The sequence below is a fragment of the Ochotona curzoniae genome, unplaced genomic scaffold (assembly GCF_017591425.1).
Source record: "Ochotona curzoniae isolate NIBS_2020 unplaced genomic scaffold, NIBS_Ocur_1.0 contig_2861, whole genome shotgun sequence".
Classification (NCBI taxonomy): domain Eukaryota; kingdom Metazoa; phylum Chordata; class Mammalia; order Lagomorpha; family Ochotonidae; genus Ochotona; species Ochotona curzoniae.
Window position 1 is genome coordinate 1,253,432 of NW_024465620.1, and position 21,397 is coordinate 1,274,828.

The following is a 21,397-nucleotide window of genomic DNA, read 5'->3' on the forward strand; positions in this document are numbered from 1 at the left end:
CTCCCTCACACCCAGGGGTCCAGCCCAGACCCTCCTCCCTCACACCCAGGGGTCAGCTCCTCCCTCACACCCAGGGTTCCAGTTCTGCCCCTTGGAGACTCCAGTGTGACACCCCAGACAGATAAACAGAATGCTGTTGACTAAAAGTTCAAAGTTTAATCCAAATTCAGACAGTGTTTGGAAAAGCAAGTCTTGGCTACAGACGTAGGTCCCTCCCAGGTCTCAGGTCGAGGACAGATTGCGCCCCCAGACACGCAGCAGGTGGTGCCCGCACACACATCCTGCCCCCTTGCCCCCCGCTCTCCGGGGTCCCCCTGGGCAGGGGTCAGAAGCTGGACTGCAGCAGAGTGACCCGCAGCGGCCACGTGTCCTCCTCGGGGCTCAGCGCAGCAGGGGAGGGCCCGGAGCCCCAGCTGGGCTCCCACCCGCTGCGCCCGCTGCTTGGGTGGGGGTCGTCGGCCACTGGGGACGTCGAGGCAGGGGTAGTCTGCGGCCTGGGGTCCGATGGAGCCGCGGCGAGCGGGTCCCCCCCGGAGTCCAGCTGTCCACCTGCATGGGGTGCGCGGAGAGGGCGCCGTTCCGGATGCAGCACCACGCACCCCGGGGCCCTTACTCCCGCCCTTACTCCCTCCCCACCAAGTCCAACAGACAGCGACCCCCAGCGCCCTTCCAGCCCCTCACCTAGCATGATTTTGTGCCACTGGGACGCCTCCGTGGCCAGGGCTTGGGAGAGGCTGAGGACCCGCTCCCGGTGGCCTGCGGCCATCGGCGAGGAAGGCCCAGGGTTCCTGGGACTAGGAGAAAGAAGGGCTGAGTGGGGGGCGTGTGCGGTGAGGACCGCGGTGCCGCGCGTGCTTCGGGGAGTTGTAGTTCCCCGCACGTGTGTTCGGAGACATCAAACTGGGCACGGTGCCCTCGCCGCCCGCAGCATGATGGCATGTGTAGTCTTTTTCCACCCACATGCTGGGCACTGTGGCATTTGTAGTCCAGTCATTATGCCAAAGGGCAAAGGGCTGGATTGGAAGGTTATGGCCAGAGCAGTTCTCCTGTTGGACCTAGCACTTTGTGAGTGTCTTACAGCTGCCCCAGAAACCCAGGCCTCTTTAGGTTTGTGCTTCGAGACTGCAGTCCTCGGGAGGCCTCAGGCACTGCCTGCCCCTCCCGTCTGGCGCCTGGGCTCGCCCGGCGGGTCCTTACCTACTCCAGGACCCCGAGCTCCGCAGCCATTTCGTGGTTCCTGTGTGTCCTAGGCCAGGCTGGAAAGGAACTGGGGGCATTAGAACTCCTGACCTGGAGGCCACCACCAGAAGGGAGCCAGTGGGCTCCCATTTTACAGACTGGGAAACTGAGACTCAAACTCCCGGCAGAGGACCCACCCCGACTGCCCTGTGCCCCTCACCCTTGGCTCTGGGTCGGGCTGGCGCCTGGTTGGAGTCAGAGTCCTCCCCAGGGTGAGCAGTCGCGGGGAGGCCGGACGGGAGAGGGTCCGTCCACGTTCCTGGTTCCTGCGCATGCGTTCTAGTTGCTCCTGAGCACTCATCCGAGGGCGTGCCACGGGGGCCTGGGGCGAATTCCAACAAGAAGGAACTGTCAGGCCCCAGGACCCTGAATTCAAATATCTGGGGACATGTGGGCCTTGTGGTGGCTCCCACAGCTCCTCTTGGCTGGAATGGAGGGAACAGAGCAGGCGTGGGGAGGCACTGGCCGCAGGCCCGGGTGCCTTTCCGGAGAGCGAGAGGAGGTGGGAGTGGGCTGGGATGCTCAGGGTGCCTGCCCACAGCCTGGTCCTGGACATTTGCCCTTCCAGAACTGTGAGGCCATGAACAAACCATTGAAAGAAAAGAGGGAGGAGGCAAGTTCAGTGTGCTGGCGTTGGGGCCGGCCTGCACTGGCGATGCCCGTGGGAAGCCTGCGCCCCCTCGCTGAGTGCCCGGGTGCCAGGTCCACTGCTGAGCTCAGCTGCCTGCCAGCGTTCCCCCAGGGAAACAGCGGGAAGAGCTAAGGCCAGTGAGTCGCTGCAGCCTTCCCAGAGACCCGCTCCTGGTCTGGGCCTGGCCCAGCTCCTGCAGGTGGACTTTTTAAAGATTTATTTTTATTATTTTTTCATTGGAAAGGCGGATATACAGAGAGGAGAGACAGAGAGGAAGATCTTCCATCCGATGATTCACTCCCCAAGTGAGCGCAACGGTCGATGCTATGCCGATCCGAAGCCAGGAGCCTCTTCTGGGTCTCCCACACGGGTGCAGAGTCCCAAAGCTTTGGGCCATCCTCGACTGCTTTCCCGGGCCACCAGGCAGGGAGCTGGAAGGGAAGCGGGGCTGCCGGGATTAGAACCGGCGCCCATATGGGATCCCGGGCGTGCGAGGCGAGGACCTTAACCACTGCGCCACCGTGCCGGGCCCGCAGGTGGACTTTTGGGGAGGGAACCAGTCACTCAGATCTCTCTCTGTTTGGGGGCTAGCATTGTGCTGCTGCGGGTAAAGCTGCCGTCTGCCATGCAAACACCCTAGAGAAGGACTGATTCTTGTGCCAAGCGATCTGCTTCCAGTGCCCTCCCTGTTGGTGGCCTGGGAAAGATAGCCCACATGGGAGTGCTGAAGGAAGTTCCTGGCTTTTGGCTCCTAGCTGTGGCCTGGCCACTGTGGCCGTTTGGGAAGTGAACCAGCAGATGGAAGATGTCTGTCTCACCCTCTCTCTGTAATTTTCAACTTTCAAAATAAATCAATACAATTTTTTTTTTTTTGTCACTGCTTTTCTGCCTGTCAAATAAATGGATAAAAAGAAACTTCAGGCCCAGCACGATAGCGTAGTGGTTAAAGTCCTCGCCTTGAATGCGCTGGTATCCCATATGGGCACCAGTTCTAATCCCGGTGGCCCCACTTCCCATCCAGCTCCCTGCTTGTGGCCTGGGAAAGCAGTGGAGGACGGCCCAAAGCCTTGGGACCCTGCACCCGCCTGGGAGACCTGGAAGAGCTCCTGGCTCCTGGCTTCAGATCGGTACAGCACTGGCCATTGTGGTCACTTGGAAAGTGAATCATTGGACGGAAGATCTCTGTATATCTGACTTTGCAATAAAAATAAAATAAATCTTAAAAAAAAAAAAAAAGACACATCCCTAAGGGCACTCTGTAGATGGCCCACCTTGGCTCCTGGCTGTGGAGAGGCAGAGCAGGGACCCTCTGGGCTGGACGCCTGGGACACCTTTGGAGACCCAAGACCTGCAAGGATGGAACACTCTTGGTGAGGTTGGGGACACCACGGGCCTCCTGCCCCAGCAGCATGCTCACCTGCACCAGGGCTGGCCGGGTCTCTGTCAGCCCCAGGCGGCCTCCCCCAGTCTGTCTCTGGAGAGCGTGGGGAGCTGAGGTCCGAGGACTCTGGCAGGCTCTGGAGGGGCCAGGAGAGGGGCACAGCTTGTTATGACCACAGCCATTTTTCAAGCACGTAGCAACGGCAGCAGTGGTACTACTGTGGCACAGTAGTTTAACCCACTGCTGGGGACACCCACATCTGGTACTGGAATTCCAGCTACTGTGCACCTCCAATCCAGCCTCCAGCTAATGCGCCTGGGACGCAGTAGATGGCTCAAGAGCTTGGATTCTTACCTCCATATGGGAGGCCAAGATGAAGTTCCTGGCAGCCAGCATAGTCTGCCCTACCCCCACTACTGAGGACATATGGAGAGTGAACCAGTAGTTGAAAGATCTCTCTCTTCTCTCATTCAGATGCACAAAGTAGATCACGTGCGCACACGCACACACACACACACACACACACACACACACACATATATGGTCAACAACTGATGACCACTGCCCAGTGCTGTACAGAAACCCGAGCATCCGTGGTTGCAGGAGCCCCCGGAACCTGGCTGTGCAGTGTGAGTGGTGCAGCTCCCGACGCTGGTTATGTGGCCAAGTGCAAGGCCAGCACCCTGCTAAGGGCTAACCTAGGAGACAGGCGGGAGGGGTGGGGTGTGCCAGGGGCTCACGGGATGGGAGAGGAAGCCGTGTGTGTGTGTGTGTGTGTGTGTGTGTGTGATGTCTCACCTCCCTCTCTGACGACTCCTCCCCCTGGAGCGCAGGGGACGGCGAGTCGGGCTCGGGGTGAGGGGGCGGCCTCCGGGGGCTCCCCAGACCTGCCAGTGTGTCTTCTACCATCCACAGCTGCTGCTGGGCCGAGGCTCGGTCCTGGGGGAAGGACGGAGTTTTCTATTCAGACGTGGGGAAATGCAGGAGCCTGGTGGTCCTGACGTCAGACTGGCCGAGCTCTGGCCTTTGCGGCCATTTGGGGAGTGAACCAGTGGGGAAGAGTCTCTCTGCTTCTCCTTCTCTCTGTAACTCTGTCTAAAAACAAACAAACTTGTCTGATCCATCCAGAGTAGAGTGCACACCCTCCTGCTGAGAGCAAAGATAAGGTCTCACTTGTTGACGCTCCAGTCCTGTTGTCCTGTCGCAGTGGGCTTGGTACCGCGAGCCGATCAAGGGACGTCCCTCCCCTCTCCCTTTCACTCTCTCAGGACAGTGCTTTCTCGCATCCGTGCCTTTATTTTGTTAAGTGTGGTGAAACGTGCGATCTGGTTTCCATGCGTTAAGCTAACCTCACGTTCCTGGGTGAGGCACACTGTTCCCTTTATGTTTGCTGCCGTCCAGGGGTACTTAACTCCACAGGCAGTAGAAATTAGGAGGAGCTGGGAGGGGCTTAGAGTGAAGACAGGGGGGTTTGAATCTGTGAAGAGTGAAGTCGGAGTGAAGGTTGGGGTCGGCACGATGGCTCAACTGGCTAATTGTCTGCCTATTAGAGCTGGCATCCCATATGGACAATGATTTGTGTCATAGCTGCTCCACCTCTCATCCAGCTCCCTGCTTGTGGCCTGGGAAAGCAGTAAAGGACAATGCAAAGCCTTGGAACCCTGTACCCACATGGGAGACCTGGAGGAGGCTCCTGGCTCCTGGCTTTGTATCAGCTCAGCTCAAACTGTGGCAGCTATTTGGGGAATGAACCGGTGTATGGAAGATCTTTCTCTGTGTCTTTCCTTCTGTCTGTAAATCTGCTTTTTCAATACAAATGAATATATATACATATATATATATAAAATACATACTATTTAAGTTAAGGTCTTCAAGTAAACATACATGATTTTGAACCCCTCGGCTTTGTGTCTGCAGCTCAGCAGTGGGCTAACGTTTTAGCAGTGGAGCATGAACATAAAAGATTGGGTCTGGAACCTGAAAGTCCAGGGGCTGCAGGGAACATGAAAGCCAGGCCACAGACAGCAAAAGCTGCACGTGTCCCGTGGGGACCAGGCCGAGAGGCTGTGATGACATGAGCAGGGCTTGGCCCCAGAGGAAGAGGAGGTCGGGACCAGAGGGGACGGTGGCTCCGGCTGACTCTGACCCAAAGGCAGGGCCTGAGCTCCACAGGGCCCTCAGCAAGGACAGGGCGGATCCCCCACCTAGAGGACAAGATGCTTCCGGAGGCGCTCGGAGTGGAGCAAAGGGGCTTGGGGCCTCAGCAGCGGGAAGTACCTGCGGTGACCCCAGGTGCAGTAGATACTCCAGTGTCTCTCGCAAGGTGCCCAGCTCCTGCTCCAGGCCACTGTAGGTGTCCCACACCCGCTCTCGGTCCTTGGGCCCCAGAACACGGAGATACAGGTTAGCGCTTCCCCTGACAAGATCTTTCAGCATGCCATCTGGGGAGGCCTGGGCACCCATTCCCAGGGGTGGCTGGAGAAGCCCTAGGGAGCACCTCCATTTTAGCCATCCCAACAATCATCTCAGTAGGTCAGTATTTGTCTGCTTTATGTGCAAATCATCATGATAGCCAAGTAACAGTTACTTCACTACATTTTAAGTATTCATTCATTCATTTACACATGTACATGTGACCTTCGCAATGATTTTACAAAGAAAATTGGCATTTTGGTGAGGCACCTGAAGGCCCAGAAAGGTTAAGTAGCTTTTCTAAGGTCACTCATCTATGTAAGGCTGATGGAAATCTTGAAAAATGTTTAGGGCCTGGCACAATGGCTCAATTGGCTAATCCTTTCCTTTCAAGTGCCAGGATTCTATATGCATGCCGGTTTGTGTCTCAGTTACTCCACTTCCCATCCAGCTCCCTGCTTGTAGCCTGGGAAAGCAGTTGAGGACAGCCCAAAGCCTTGGGACCCTGCACCTGTGTGGGAGACCTGCAAGAAGCTCCTGGCTTCTGGTTCCCACCTGGCCCAGCTCTAGATGGCAGGTAGCAGTGACCCCTGGCTCCCTTCCCCAGTCCCAGAGGGAAGTCCGGTCCCAGCAGGCTGGGTCCATCACTCTCTCTACACCCTCTTCAAATGCTAAATTAAGCTGTGATTGCCGGCTTGTCTCCTGTCTGGGACAGTCCAGCAGCTAGAACGTGAAGAACCTCCTCTCCTCTGACCCCAGGTCTCCCCAACACGGACCCTCCTTCCCCAAGGCTCACCTGAGTCAAGTGACAGAGGGTGGCCCTCACGCTGACCAGTCGGTCCTGTAGGAGGCGCTGGCGACCCCAGGCCCTCCCGGGAGCCCCAGCCTCTCTGGTCGCCTGGCCCAGCTGCTGCCGGGTCAGCTCCAGGGCTGCTTCAAGCTGCTCCTGCAGTCAGAGCAGGTAGTGAGCCTTGCAAACCACACCCAGGCCCAGGGGAGTGTCCCCTGCCCCCGCCACATCCTCGCCATCCGCCAGGGTCCCGACTCCCGTGGTCATGGAAAGCGCTGGACCAGGGCACAGGCCATGCCCTCTGTGGCCCAGCACCTTCTCCTCCTGCCTCTGGTCGATCTCCTCCTGCAGCCGCCTCAGGAGCCGGTCCTGCCCACATAACTTGGTCAACAGAGTCTGGAGGGGAAATAAGGGACAGAAGCTTTCCATGGAGCCTTCTTCAGCCCCTTGCCACCACCATCTAGAACATTCTCTCCCCTAGGAACTCACGATCTGGGAGAACTTACATCTGTCTCCATGCTTTGCTGGAAGGTTGAGTCCAAGGGCGGACCTGGCTGCGGAGGGGGAAAGAATCAAAGGTCAAAGGGCACACAGAGGTTCCCGCTGTAACACACCCACCTCCTCACCCCCAGCTAATGCACAATTTCTGCTTATTAGCTTCCCTCGCAGGTGCAGGGTCCCAAAGCTTTGGGCCGTCCTCGACTGCTTTCCCAGGCCACAGGCAGGGAGCTGGAAGGGAAGCGGGGCTGCCGGGATTAGAACTGGCGCCCATATGGGATCCCGGGCGTGCAAGGTGAGGACCTTAAGCACTGCGCCACCGCGCCGGGCCCGCTTATTAGCTTCCTTCTAAGCTTTAGCTAACCCCCCAAGACCTCAGATGGGATCGATGAGGTCAGATATTGACAGTAAATAGCAGAGGCCAACTGTGACCTCCGGGGTTGGACACAGCACTGGAGCTACCGAGCAGAGCTGTGAAAAAGGAAAAGGGAAGGACAGGAAGCAGATCTGTGTCCCTCTGCCCACAGGGCCTACAGAGTGAAGGGGCATCGAGGGTTGCCAGATGCCACGTGGAGGGACATAAGTGAGCAGCAATCTCTACGGCATTAATGACGATGCAGTGAGATTAGTAGCCATTTGAGTGGCTTTGGAACATCAGCTTATCTCCAAAAGAATGCAAAGCAGGATCTTGAAGAGGTGTTTGTTCATCCAGAATTACCAACAGTAGCCAAACACAGATACAAAGTGCCCATCCAGGGATGCATGAACGATCCAATGGGCTCTCTCCCCACAGATACCATTCCTAAAAACAGGAAATCCTGTTTCGGGAAACAAGGAGGAAGCCTGCAGAGCCTGTGCTCCAGCAAAAACGCCAGTCCTCCCCAGATGGATGCTGCACGATTCTGTATGTATGAGGTAACAGCTAAACTCGTAGGAACAGGAAGTAGAACACTGGTTTCCAGAGACGTGCGGACGGGAGATGTCCCAAGGAAACCGCACTGTCTTGCACACTGCACCCTACACAGAGCATAACCGATGGGCACGGCACAATGCCTTGATTGGCTAATCTTCCCCTCACAAGCACCGGATCCCTTATGGGCACCTGTGCGTGTCCAGCTGCATCACTTTCCATCCTGTCTGTGCCTGGAAAAGCAGCAGAAGATGGGTTGAACCCTTGGGAACTTGCACCCACATGGGAGACTCAGAAGAAGCACCAGGCATCTGGTTTTGGATCAACTCAGCTCTGGCTGTTGTGCTCATTTGAGGAGTGAAACAGCGAATGGAAGACTTTATGAATCTGCCTTCTCATTAAGTGATTTTTTTTAATGAACTACAGGGGGCTGCCCTCATAGTGCTGGGGGTTGAGCCACCATTTGTAACACCAGCGCTGGTTCAAATCCCGGGTGCTGCACTTTCAACCCAGCCACCCCAAGCATCCCTCCCCATGGCTGTATGTAGCCACTCCACAGCACACTTGGACGGGGGTCCCCACAAGGCCTACTTTTACAGAATGACAGCCCTTCCAACCACCCCCTCTTGCTACAAGAATTTCTTGAACGCCACAGAGGGCTCCTCAGGCCCTCCTGAGCCTTGTCGCCAGGAAGTGTCACCCCTGCCAGCTGAAAGCCCTCATCACTGTGCCCTAGAAATATATATACACATATATCTACCTCTCTGTCTCTCTTCTCTGTAAATGTGTTTTCCTATAAAAATAAATAAATCTTTTAAAAGAAATTTCCCAGTCAGGCTGAAGTCCTTGCCTTGCATGCACTAGGATTCCACACGGGCATTGTTCATGTCCCAGCTGCTCTGCTCCCCTTCCAGCTCCCTGCCTGTGGCCTGGGAAAGCATTCAAGGATGGCCCAAAGCCTTGGGACCCTGTAACCGCATGGGAGACTAGGAAATGACTCCTGGCTCCTGGCTTCGGATCAGCTCAGCTATGGCTAGTTGTTGCAGCCACTTGGGGAATAAACCAATGTCTCTCCTTCTCTCTATAAATCTGACTTTGCAATAAAAATAAATAAATCTTGAAAAAAAAATCCCCAGTCTTTCTTAAGCACTGTAGGTCAGGGAGTAGATCCTATGGAGTACAGAAAGCAAGGGGGTGCTCTGGAGACTTGGGGTGTACCAGGGTACCTACCAATAAAACCATGGAGGCCCGGGTCCCGGGAGGGCGCGGAGGGAGCTGCAGGTAAGTGGCAGAACCCGAGGGGACCTGGAAAGAGTATGAGAATAGAGACGCTCAGACACGGCCTGCCTTCACAGCCAGTACTGGAGCAACCATGGCCAGAGCTGCCGTGTCTTAGGAGGCCTTTGGTGGCACCATGGCGACACAGAGCCCATTGGAGGGACTTCCCAGGATGACAGAGTGAATGGGCAGTGTCAGCCGCCATCCTGGCTACCCTGCTTCCCATCCAGCTCCCTTCTTGTGGCCTGGGAAAGCAGTAGAAGTAGGCCCAAAGCCTTGGGACCCTGCACCCACATGGGATACCCGGAAGAAGTTCCTGGATCCTGGCTTTAGATCGGCATAGCATCAGCCATTGCGCTCACTTGGGGAGTGAATCATCGGATGGAAGATTTTCCTCTCTGTATATCTGCCTTTCCAATAAAAATAAATAAATCTGAAAAAAAATATGCTCTCGCCTGACCACACAGCCCCAAGGGCTGATAAAAGTTATGTATATTTTTAGTACAATCCCATGATGCTCAGAGAAAAAAGCTGGGGACCAACTGGGAAGGTTCTCAGACTGAGTTTGTCAGACTGTCTTGCACTGCAATCTCCATGGTGTTCAAGGAGAAAGGCCCGGCAGGACACTGCCATGCCTGAGTCCATTCCTTCCCAGCTGAACCAAGGTGCCCTTTAGGCACCGCATTGCGCCTACTGCCAAGGACGCGGCCTGAGCAGCACACACCCCAACCCCGAGAGGCGTCTGCGCTCTGCTCGCCTGTGTTCTGGGCTCCGGACTCCAGGGCTGGGGGCTCCTGGAGGACCTTCCTCCTGCAGGCTCCGACGAGGGTCCTCGGCGGGGTGTCGCGGGCCGGGAGAGGCTCTGGCGCTGGGGGCCCCACTCCGAAGCAGGCCGAACATCGATGCGACTCATGGGGGTGTGCGGTCGCACAGGGGGTGCTGCTTCTCCTGAGGAAGGAGGAGGTCGCCGCACCGGGGCCGAGCGGGGACGCGGGAGACTCAGAGGGGACGGAGGGCCGGACAGGGCTGTGAAGAGGCTGCGGGAGGAGAAAGGCAGGATACTGAGTCAGCTGGAGCCCGCGACCCACTCCGCCCGGCTACACACCCACACACACCCACTCGCTCCTCCACACACACCCCACACACACACGCTGACACACATACCCACTCACACACACCCACTCACACACTCACCTACACACACCCACGCCCACACACACTCGCACCTCCCCACACACCCACACACACATTCACACACCCACTCACACACACCCACTCGCACCTCCCCACACCCACACACTCACACACACACACCCCCACACCCACTCGCACCTCCCCACACACCCACACACACCCCACACACACTGACTCACACACACATATCCACTCACACACACACCCACTCACACACACACACTCACACACCCACACATACACACACACCTACACACACACCTACACACACCCACACCCACGCCCACACACACACACTGACACACACACATACCCACTCACACACACACACACCCCACACCCACTCGCACCTCCCCACACACCCACTCACACCTCCCCACACACCCACACACACCCCCCCACACACACTGACTCACACACACATACCCACTCACACACACACACACTCACACACTCACTCATACTCACACCCACACATCCACACACACCTACACACGCCCACACACACGCCCACACACACACTCACACCCACTCTGCCAGGGCAGCCCCAAGTACCTCCCTCCTCCAGGCCTCAGAGTCCCGCAAGACAAGGATCCTTCTCTCCAGGCCAGATCCTGAGCCACTGCCTACCCACCCCTTCCTGGCGTCTGCATTAGAACGACTTCCAGGAGGGTGGATAATCCCCTCTGCTCATAATCCCCCTGACAACACGCCAGGCCACGCCCAGGGGAGCCAGGCCCTGCCCATCGCGCAGGCCACGCCCTCAGCTGCCGATAGGCCCCGCCCCACTCAGCTCACGGCCCGCCTTCTCGCGAACCCACGCCCCATTCAATGCCGCCAAGCCACGCCCCCAAAAGGGGCCATTCCCTCCTCTGGCCAGTTCCGGTCCCGCCCTTCTCAGAGGTCACACCTCAAGAAGGCGCCAGGTCACGCGCCGATGTGGTTCCCGGTCCCGCCCCACTTCGTTCCCGGCCCCGCCCTTCTCACAGGCCCCTCCCCGACCCCCAGGCACCGCCCCACTCCCGACCACGCCCTTCACGCAGGCCCTGCCCTCCCGCTCCCGGCCACGCCCGACGGTGCTGGCCACGCCCTTCCGGCAGGCCACGCCCTTCCGGCAGGCCACGCCCTCCCTCTCCCAGCCCTGCAGCACTCACTCCGGGCTTCCCGCCCTCCGGGTGCGCGGTCCGCACTGCAGGTCAGCTGTGGGGCTGGGGGTGCGCAGCCGCGGCCGGCCACGGCCTCTGGAGAGTCGAGCCACCTCCGGGGACTCGGAGACACGCCTCTCTTCCCCTCTGCTCCCCTCTGGGGGGCCTCCCGGGCCGCCGGGGCCCTCCGCAGGCTGGGCACGCGCCGGGGACCTGGGTCTCCCGCTAGAGAGCCGGGGCACACAGAGGTGTCACCTCCTCGCGGAATGGGGGCAGCCTCTGCTCTCCTCACAGGAAGAGGGCCGGTGGGCTTCCCGAGGGACGGAGGCCCTGAATGGGGAAGCCACGCGTGCTAGGCCCCAGCCAAGCCACGGGGATCCAGGTCCACCCTGGGAATCGGGACAGGCGACCCTAGAAGACCATCAGTCACGTTAAATCCTGACCTTGGCTCCCAGGGGACCTGACTTAGGTGGTCGCCCTCGAGAGAGGCTTCTGAAGGAGCCAATCAGATGACCGGCGGGGGGGCATGCATGCATGGCTAGGAGAGTCTGATTGGAGCGCGAGCCTGGGGGCGGGGCTGGAGGGAGAGTCTCTATGCTGATTGGAAGGATTCTCTGGGGGTGGGGCCTGAGTGGCCTGGGTGACCGGCAGGTGGACGGTCCAGAGCAGGAGGTCTGAGGTGATAAGAATTCCTCTGGAATGGAAGTTCAGGGTCAGGGCCCGCGGCCTGGGCCTCTGCTCACCCATCGTCCCCCTCCGCACGGGAGGCCCTGCCCAGTGCGCGCAGCCAGCCCCGCAGGTCCTCCAGCGTGTCCGCGGCCAGAACGTACGTCCTCATGCCTGGGTGCTCGGCCTGCCGGAGAGACAGGCCTTGGCACGGGCTTGGGGCCTGGAGGACGCCGCCCGAGACCCTGGGCCTGACCTTGGATCTCCAGTGGTGGGTCACTCACACCCACGCATGCATCCCTCTCCGGTCCCCTGGGGTCGGGATGGGGTGGCCCCACTCACCGTGAAGGTGAAGCGCCTGCCTCGGGGGGCGCCCGGCCCATCCGGCCTGATACTGTAGCTGGGCAACAGGACGCTACCCAAAACACTTTCCTCGCGGCTGTCTACAAAGAGGGGGGCTGGGGTCACACAGCAGCAGGCGGCCAAGAGGCTGGGGAGCAGGGAGGGACCCATCCCCAGCACCAGCTTGGGCACTGACCCTTGTAATAGAAGAGGCAGTGGCCGGAGAGGACGAACCAGCGGCGTTTCCAGAGCCGGAGTCCAGAGCTGTCCTGGGGGAGACCGGTAGAGGAGGGAGGAGACGGTGACACGGGGACAGAAGTGGGCAAAGCAAGAGACAGAGACCCAGAGAGAGGGCTGTGTGGGGAGATGGATGGAGACCTACTGAGGGGGGCCTGGAGACAGATGGAGGCAAGGTGGGGGGGTTCAGGAGCAGCCACCCCAAAACGGAGGTATGCAGCCACGTGTTGGGGGCAGCAGCATCATGGCTGGACGTGCGTGGGAGCAGAGCTGCCATGGATCCTGGACACACCAGCTCAGGAGTGACTCCAAGGCCGTGGCTGTTAACCCAGGCCCTGGGACGAGCTGTTTCCCCCGCTGGGCCCCTCACATTTCTCATTTGTCAGTTGGGGCTTGTGAAGTCATGAGAATGTGCAAATGAGATGATGTATCCCACGGGGCCAGGGGCTTTCATTTTTTAGAGGTTTTATTTCATGTTATTTGAAGAAGAGGAATCTTGTATGCACGACTTCACTCCCCCAAAATCCACAGTAGCTGGGGTCTGGCCAGCCTCCCCAAGCCCAGAGCCCAACCGGGTCCCCTCCGTGGGTGGTAGAGCTTGGGAGTAAATCTGGAATCTCCTGCCCTACTGCCTACCAAGGAAGCTGGAATATAGGGCAGAATCAGAACTCCAAGTCAGGTGCTACGAGGGGGGTGCGGGCATCCCACGCCCGGCTAAACCACTGCGCCAAATGCCCCTGCTGGTCCACTGTTGCTTTACAGCCACTTCCTGTCCCCTGCCATGAACTCCGGGCTTAGGTAGTTACTAATTACACATCTGTCTCTGCTCCCATCTGGCATCTCATTTATATGGTGTGTGTCCTGGGACCGGGAACGTGGTGTGTGCCACAGAAGTTGTCATTGAGTGAACGGATGAAGGAGCCAGCATATAAAATTAATCAGACAAGGAGAGAGGCAGGGATAACAGAACGGGATCGTAGGTGGGGACTTGGAAGGGCAGAGGCGGTGGACAGGCAGAGGCAGTGGACAGGCAGAGGTGGTGGACAGGCAGAGCCCCACCTGCAGTAGCCTGTCCTTCCCCACTCACTCTACCTGCTTGTGAAGCCAGCCACGGATGTGCACGGGCAGGTTGGGGTCCCTTCTGAGAGCATTGCCCCTCTTCCCAAAGGCATGCACCTTGTTGACCGCCCGGGTGGGCTTCTGAGGAGAGAAGGGACAGAAGTGAACGGGGCCTTGAGATGGCCTGAGGAGGCGTAGCCGCAGGCCCTGCCTCAGTCAGCTGCCCTGCCCAGGTCAGGGAGTAACCGGGGTGGGGCGTCAGTGCACCACTCACAGACACAACACGAAGCGGGGATGGGGGCGTGGGAGGAGCAAGGCGTTCCGAAGACCTTCGGAAGAGGCTGCGGGAGGGAGTTTGGGAATCTGGAGTCTGCTCTGCAGAAGGGACGCTTTAGCCAAGGGAGCCATGGGTGTGGCACCTGACCCGGGAATACTGGTGGGGAGGGGCCGCAGTCGGTCAGCTGAGTCCCTGCCTTGTCCAAGGAGCCACATGGTGACACTGCCCCCGTGACCATCACAGGCACGGTGCAGTTTTCAGGTCCTCCTCCCAAACCCCGATCCACTTTGCTCAGCTGCGGCAGCCCACCCCGATGTACACGGATCCCCTGCTGGCTGCCGTCCTTGGAAGTAAAGCTGGGGTTGGGATTGAGTCTTAGGACCCTGAACTTGGGGGAGCTGGGGACATATGAACAGGAGTGCAAGGAGATGAGGCTCGGAAGGGAACTCCAGACAATTCAGTACCTCTGGGCCCTTAGTGTCCCCCACAACCACCTAGAGGGGCCTCACGGCTAGGGAGTGGACCCAAGTTAAGCAATAGAAGTTGCTTCTCTGGTTTAGAAAGGAAAATCGGAGGGAGGGTGGGGTCGGGGCTGGGCTGGGGGCCGACTTGGGAGCCTATGGGGTCAGCCAGCCCCCATTGCCATCGCTGGTCCCTGACAACCACAGTCTTCCAGGTGGCTGAGAACCCAGCGCCAGGGAACAGGGGGAATGGAAAGCCCACTGTTTTGCCTTCCTCCCAGGCCCCACCAGGAAGCTCAAACCTTGGTGCTGAGGGTGCTGAGCGAGGAGATGGTGGAGGCGCTGCTGGCCGGGCTCAGGCTGCTCCAGGGCCTGCCTTCCTCCATCAAGGCCATGGGGAGGGGAAGAAAGGGGCTGTGTTTCGGTGGGTGACCCTGCTGGCGACCGGGATAGGTTCAGGGGGTCGGAGGTCAGAGGAGGTTCAGGAGAAAGAGGCTGTTGTTTCAGGGTGTGGGGGGCTGGGGGTGACTGCATACCGAGAGCCATGCCAAGGGAGGTAGGCGGCAGAGGCAGCTGCGGGGAGGGGGCAGCTGTCTGCGGGCCGGGCCAGATCATAGGGGCCCCTTTATTCCTGCTCACTGTGCCGAGGCCAGGAATCTGACCTTCTCTGAGCTTAAGGACCCCCATTCCCTGCCTCCTTCCGGCTGCACCCCAGCTACCTGGCTCCTGCTGCCCCATGCCCATCTCCAGTCCCCCCAGGGCCAGCTGTCTGAATCAAGCTGGTCACCACCATGGCAGGAATGTGCCCCAGCCAGCCCCTCCCGCCCCTCACCCTCCAGCCCAGCTTACCCAGCTGGGGGGTGCCCAGCGATAGGAGTCTCCCCTCCTTCGTGTCCCTCGGGAACTGTCTCTCCCAGGCCTCCGGTTCTCTTCTCACCTGCTCACTCGTCCCCTTCCTGTCTCTTGTCTCCTGTCACCCTCCTCTCCTCCTCACTTGCTCTCCCTTTCAGAATGCCTGTCCCCCAGTTCACCTTCTGCCCCTGTCTCTCCCAGTCTCTCTCTCTCTCATTCTCTCCACTCAACCACCCTGTTTCCCCGCTTGTCTCTTTCAGAGTCACAATTTCTTCCTTAACATCTCTCTCCCTCTCTTTCTTTCTCTCTGACCTGCCCTGTCTCTCCCCCTCACACTGCCCCCACCCCGCGCACCCCTCTCTCTCTCTCTCTCTCTCTCTCTCTCCTGCCCCGACTCTCCCCCTCACACTCACTCTTTTCCGATTCCCCTCGCTTTCTCTTCCTCCCTCTCCGTTTCTCTTTCCTTTCGGCTGGTCTTTCCCTGCCTCTGCCAGCCGCCCACGCCGTTGTCTCCCCTCCCAGTCCCAGCTGTCCCCGCCCCTTCTGGCTTCCCCACCACAGCCTGACCCCTGCAGCTCTGCTGCCCCCACAGCTGAGGGAAAGGCTGGGTCCCCTAACCTCCAGGGACCCTATGGGCCATGGCTGTGGGAGGATGTGCCCTCCGTGTTTGGAGGGCATTGGTGCACTGAAGCGAGGGCACCTGAGTTTTACACAGAATGGAGACTCAGCCACTTGAAGTCCTGGGGTGATTGGGGTTGGGGTTGCAGACTCCTGGGCGCCTGGGAAGGTGTGAGTCCGGGACTGCTCAGGGCTGCAGTGTGGCACTGTTTGGGTGGGGCTGGGGGCGGTTCATCCCAGCTCCCCAGGGAGAAGGGAGTGGCCCGGATTCCTGGAGCCCCATTGGGGCAGGGTCAAGCGGCCGGTGCCAAGTCTCCATCTCAGATCCAGATAGGAATTCTGTTCCAGGTCAAGGATAATAACCCCCTTGGGAGGGAGACGGGACTTCTGGACCTGTTTGATTATGGATCAGGTAGGGGAGAGGGACAGGACGTGAGCTGTGTCACCCACACCAAGTGTTACCCAGTCATAGCTAAAGTTTCCACCCCAAAACATCACGTTGCAAAGATGTTCACAGCCAGGGCAGGCACAGTGCTGCCACCCGGAACACGCAGGTCCTGTGTCAGAGCTGATCGGAGCCCTGGCTCTGGTGCCAGCATCTCACATCTCTGGCTCCAGCTCCCCGCTGATGCACCTGGGAGGCAACAGCACGGCCCAAGTGCCTTCACCCGCTTGGGAGACCCTCATGGAGTTCTTCTTTCTGATTTTGGACTGGCCTGGATCTGGTTATTTTCAACCATCTGAAGAATGAATCAGCAGAAGGAAATATACCGTTATTTTTATATATTCCCACTTTCTGATGCTCTTTTAAATACATAATTAATATATATTTGAAGACATTATCATTTTTTAAAGATGTATTTATCTTTATTGGAAAGACAGATTTACAGAGGAGAGACAGAAAGATCTTCCACCTGCTGGTTCACTCCTCAAGTGGCCACAGCGGCCCAAGCTGAGCTGATCCGAAAGCCAGGAGCCAGGAGTTTCTTCCGGGTCTCCCACGTGGGTGCAGGTTCCCAAGGTCTCCCACGTGGGTGCAGGTTCCCAAGGTTCCTCCACTGCTTTCCCAGAAAACAAGCAGAGGGCTGGATGGGAAGTGGATCTGCTGGGATTAGAACCGGCACCCATATGGGATGCCTACACTGTAGGTGGAGGATTATTCAGCTATGCCACCGTATGACCTAGTGATGTGAATTTCAACATGAGTGCCAAAAAGTTGTCATCACCTGAAAAAAAAAAGTGGTAAGTAAAAGAAGTAATTTTTATTTTAATTTCCACGTAAGTGTGTTGGCTAGGCTTGAACCCAGTGACACGGAGGCGTGGGGTCATGCCTCGGCCTGGGCAGGAGTCTGAAGCCCTGCCCGCATGCACCCGACCTGCTGGGCACCCACCACGCGGCCAGGGCGGTCGCAGCCGCCGAGGGACCCGCCTCGCAGTCGGGGTGGGCTGTGAGCCCCGGGCAAGCCTCAACTTCCTCATCTGTGGAATGGGAGCAGCCGGGGCAGGTGCGGGCCGCCCAGCGCACGGGCTCAGCCGGGCTCGCCCACCAGGTCCACGTGCGGGACGGGGAAATGCCGCCCTGACGTCCCGGACGCAGCCCGGAATCCCCGTCACTAAGTTCCCGTCTCCATCTTCGCTTCCCCACCCACCACCGCCGTGCCCTTTCGGAACTCCGCCCCTCCGCGTGACGTCAGCACGCCGCGAGCGCGTGCCTATAAAAGCCCGGCACGCGAGCCCCCTCCCCGTGATTCCCAGGCCTGAGGAAGTTTACATGCCAGACGCCGCTCGACCCCGCGCCCCGCCATCGATCCTCGGAGTTGTCCACGCCTGAGGGCGACATGAACGCGCTGGCTTCCCGAGCCGTCCGCACCTACGATCGCTTCTGTCAGCCCGAGCCGGCGCTCCTGCCCCCCGGGTGAGACGCACTTCTCAGTCGGTGAGTCGGAGAGGAGGGGTCCGCCGGGTTCCCCCCAGGGAGTCGGGGGGCTGGGACCGGACCTCCCACTCCGAGGCCGGAACGCCTGGGTCCTGAGCAGGGGACTCGGGTGGGAGCTGGGAGTCAGCCTGAGGGGTGAGGCGTCGGGGAGACGGACCCTCGGGTCCCCCCAGTGAAGCAGCGCCGGAAGGAAGCCAGTCCCAATGTTTGTTTTTGAGTCTCCAAGGAAAGGATGTCCTGGGGTGCTGGCTTGTCAGCTCTGGGGAGGATGAGGGAAGTCGGGACTGGTCTTTGTTCTTGGTCCCTAGGACTGGTCCCCTCTAGAGGAAGATGGGTTTGGAGGGGAGGTCTCTTGGATCGAAGAAAAGCCAGAACTAGGGACCCAGACTTGTGGGTGACGGGAGATGGGGATTGAGGCCGGAGAGGGGCGTGGCGGATTCCAGAATTTGCAGCAGGCGTGCCTGGGTTGCTATTCTGTGGGTATGACTCACAGCTGTGACCCAGTCAGCTCCAAATACCATCCCTATATGGCTCCTAAACTTATCCCTTCTCTCTCCTCCTTTTCCAGCCCGGACAGATGGCCCCAGGCCAAGTATCGCATCATGGTGCCCCCTGGAGGGACAGCCACCCCTTCTTTCTCTTGTCCCCACTGATGGGTTTCCTCAGCCGGGCCTGGAGCCGCCTGCGCGGCCCCGAGTTCTGGCTTAGAGAGGCAGTGACTGGAGAAGATGGGGTTGCAGATGGCCTGGAGGCCGGAGCCATGCCTGCTGTGGCCTGGAAGGCTGAAGGCCACCCCGGAATGCAGGAAGCAGATGGAGAAGCAGCCCGCCGGTCCTGCCCGGAGCTGAAGGCCGGCAGTCCCCTCCCTCAGTGCTGGGGACTTGATGAGGAGGAAGCAGCCAGCATCCCCAGAGAGCAGAGACGGGCCCTCCCAGCCAGCCCCTCTGCCCCCCTGGGCCCCAACCTGTGGCTGAGAAGCCTGCAAGGCTCCGATAAGAACCGTGGGGAGGAAGAAGGGGGCGTGGCCGCGTTCTCTGATCCCTCCCCAGGGTGGGAGCCCAGTCCAGTGGTGGAGGAGCCAGAGGGTGAAGAAGCTGCTAGAACCACGAATCCCCCCTTAACTCCGGGGACATGTGCCCCAGGGGAGGAGGAAGGTCAAGCCACGGAGGAAGAAAGCCAGGACGTTGGGAAGACCTCTGCGTTGGCCTCCTATTCAGGCACCAGTTCCACAAGGGAAGACTCTCAGGAGAGAGATGGAAGGGCACAGCAAGCAGTCGGGAAAGCAGACACTGACCCAGAGCCATGCTCCTCGGCGTCCCAGCAGAAGGCTCTGCTCACAGCCTCGGCGTATCGGTCCAGCCAGGACCCGGAGGAAGAGGAGGGCCAAGCTGTGGGGGCAGTTCAAGCTGCTTCATCCATCAACCCCACAAGTGCCTTCCTGAAGGCCTGGGTGTACCGGCCAGGAGAGGACACGGAAGATGAGGACAGCGACGAGGGATCAGCTGAGGAGGAGGGAGAAGCAGAGGGTTCCCCCACAAGAAATGCCTTCCTGAAGGCCTGGGTGTACCGGCCAGGTGAAGACACGGAAGATGAGGACAGCGACGAGGGATCAGCTGAGGAGGAGGGAGAAGCAGAGGGTTCCCCCACAAGAAGTGCCTTCCTGAAGGCCTGGGTGTACCGGCCAGGAGAGGACACGGAAGATGAGGACAGCGACGAGGGATCAGCTGAGGAGGAGGGAGAAGCAGAGGGTTCCCCCACAAGAAATGCCTTCCTGAAGGCCTGGGTGTACCGGCCAGGTGAAGACACGGAAGATGAGGACAGCGACGAGGGATCAGCTGAGGAGGAGGGAGAAGCAGAGGGTTCCCCCACAAGAAGTGCCTTCCTGAAGGCCTGGGTGTACCGGCCAGGAGAGGACACGGAAGATGAGGACAGCGACGAGGGATCAGCTGAGGAGGAGGGAGAAGCAGAGGGTTCCCCCACAAGAAGTGCCTTCCTGAAGTCCTGGGTGTACCGGCCAGGAGAGGACACGGAAGATGAGGACAGCGACGAGGGATCAGCTGAGGAGGAGGGAGAAGCAGAGGGTTCCCCCACAAGAAATGCCTTCCTGAAGGCCTGGGTGTACCGGCCAGGTGAAGACACGGAAGATGAGGACAGCGACGAGGGATCAGCTGAGGAGGACGGAGAGGCAGAGGGTTCCCCCACAAGAAGTGCCTTCCTGAAGGCCTGGGTGTACCGGCCAGGTGAAGACACGGAAGATGAGGATGAAGACAATGAGGGTGCCGGAGCTGACTCAGCCACAGCTGAGAGAGAGGAAATGGCTGACTCAGGCCCCCAGCCGTCCCTTGGGAGCCCCAGCACCCTCAGGAGGTGGGTGTGTCTGCCTGGAGAGGAAGCAGAGGAGGCGGCAGAGGGAGCAGCTGAGCCTGACGACACCTTCCAAGTGGCCATGTACCTACCCGGCGAGAAGCCACCACCTCCATGGGCGCCTCCTAAGCTGCCCCTGCACCTGCGTAGGCGACTCAAGGTCTCAGAAACCCCTAGGCGGAGTCTGGACCCCGAGAGTCCCCTGGACAGAAAGGTGGGTGCTGAGGGCACAGGTCCCTTGAGACTCAGGGGGAGCAGGCTGTGGGTTGGAAGTCCTGGGCCCCTTGATTACACAGGATTGCATGGGAACTCTGCAGGGACAGCTGTGTGCCATCACGCAATGCTGTGTAAGAGGCTTGGCTCCTGGCAGCCCCAGCAGCCTGCCCCTTCCTCTAGTGAGTCAGAGGAGAGGCCCTCGGGGGCAGGCAGGTGACACAAACAGTAGGCGTGTTCCTGTGACTAATTTGTATTTGGTTCTCTCTCCTCCCCACCATCCCTGGCTCCCGCGTCTGTCCATCTGTCTCCAGGTGCACTTCTCTGACAAGGTCACCGTCCATCTCCTGGTTGTCTGGGCAGGGCCAGCCCAGGCTGCCCGCAAGGGCCCTTGGGAGCAGCTGGCCAGGGATCGAAGCCGTTTTGCCCGCCGCATCAGCCGAGCCCAGGAGGAACTGGGCCCCTGCCTCACACCTGCTGCCCGAGCCAGAGCGTGGGCACGCCTCAGCAATCCACCCTCTTCTCTGGGCCCCATACTCACCCCTACCCACACCTTGTCTTGCTCCTCCATCTCTCCTGGGTCCCCAGAGCAAGCCAGGCCCCTGAGCCAAGCCGTGGCCATACCCTCTCCCTGCCCACCTGGTGAAGCTGCATCTTCTGGCCTGGGCCTCAGCGGGAGGCGTGGCTAAGACCAAGTGTTTTGTGTGTTATTTATTCAATGTTTCTTAAATTATTTATTTATATTTAAAAAATAAAGACTTCAGGTTGGTAAGAAGCAGTGTCTTTGTGATAGAACCGACACCCTAACTCATGGGCCCTTGATGGTTGGGAAATGGCATAGCAGCAGGTGCTCAATGAAAGATAAAGTAGATTTCCCAGTATCCTTTGTCGTCT

At 59.0% G+C, this 21,397-nt stretch overlaps 2 protein-coding genes across 8 annotated transcripts; one reads left to right on the plus strand and one right to left on the minus strand.

The window, feature by feature from the left end:
• Window positions 1-285: 285 nt before the first annotated feature.
• Window positions 286-14,913, minus strand: PLEKHA4 (pleckstrin homology domain containing A4). The gene is made up of 19 exons (XM_040977913.1): window positions 14,823-14,913; window positions 13,816-13,923; window positions 12,683-12,755; window positions 12,487-12,587; window positions 12,222-12,331; window positions 11,488-11,703; window positions 9,897-10,176; window positions 9,092-9,166; window positions 6,960-7,007; window positions 6,769-6,849; window positions 6,460-6,609; window positions 5,529-5,627; window positions 4,050-4,190; window positions 3,288-3,387; window positions 3,142-3,218; window positions 1,400-1,561; window positions 1,198-1,256; window positions 682-794; window positions 286-549 (listed from the first exon to the last, which is right to left on the minus strand). The coding sequence occupies exons 1-19, from the start codon at window positions 14,904-14,906 to the stop codon at window positions 326-328; spliced, it is 2,301 nt and encodes a 766-aa protein (XP_040833847.1). The 5' UTR covers window positions 14,907-14,913; the 3' UTR covers window positions 286-325.
• Window positions 14,914-17,743: 2,830 nt separating this feature from the next.
• On the plus strand, window positions 17,744-21,260 carry PPP1R15A (protein phosphatase 1 regulatory subunit 15A). Of its 7 annotated transcripts, XM_040977919.1 has the most exons (5): window positions 17,744-17,926; window positions 18,495-19,644; window positions 19,729-19,977; window positions 20,062-20,504; window positions 20,818-21,260. In XM_040977919.1, exons 2-5 carry the CDS (start codon window positions 18,504-18,506, stop codon window positions 21,190-21,192), a joined length of 2,208 nt encoding a protein of 735 aa, XP_040833853.1. In that variant the 5' UTR covers window positions 17,744-17,926; window positions 18,495-18,503; the 3' UTR covers window positions 21,193-21,260. The 7 variants fall into 7 exon arrangements, with proteins under 7 accessions (XP_040833853.1, XP_040833851.1, XP_040833854.1 ...); XM_040977917.1 differs by having other exon boundaries at window positions 18,495-19,977; XM_040977920.1 differs by having other exon boundaries at window positions 18,495-19,959; window positions 20,182-20,504.
• Window positions 21,261-21,397: the final 137 nt, after the last annotated feature.

Coding starts and splice junctions, on each gene's coding strand:
- PLEKHA4 (XM_040977913.1), bottom strand. CDS start 14,906: ATGGAGGAAGGCAGGCCCTGGAGCAGCCTGAGCCCGGCCAGCAGCGCC. Junction 9,167..9,896: donor GTCCGGAGCCCAGAACACAG/GCGAGCAGAGCG, acceptor TACTCTTTCCAG/GTCCCCTCGGGTTCTGCCAC. Junction 3,219..3,287: donor CCCGGCCAGCCCTGGTGCAG/GTGAGCATGCTG, acceptor CCATCCTTGCAG/GTCTTGGGTCTCCAAAGGTG.
- PPP1R15A (XM_040977915.1), top strand. CDS start 18,504: ATGGCCCCAGGCCAAGTATCGCATCATGGTGCCCCCTGGAGGGACAGC. Junction 20,505..20,817: donor AGAGTCCCCTGGACAGAAAG/GTGGGTGCTGAG, acceptor ATCTGTCTCCAG/GTGCACTTCTCTGACAAGGT.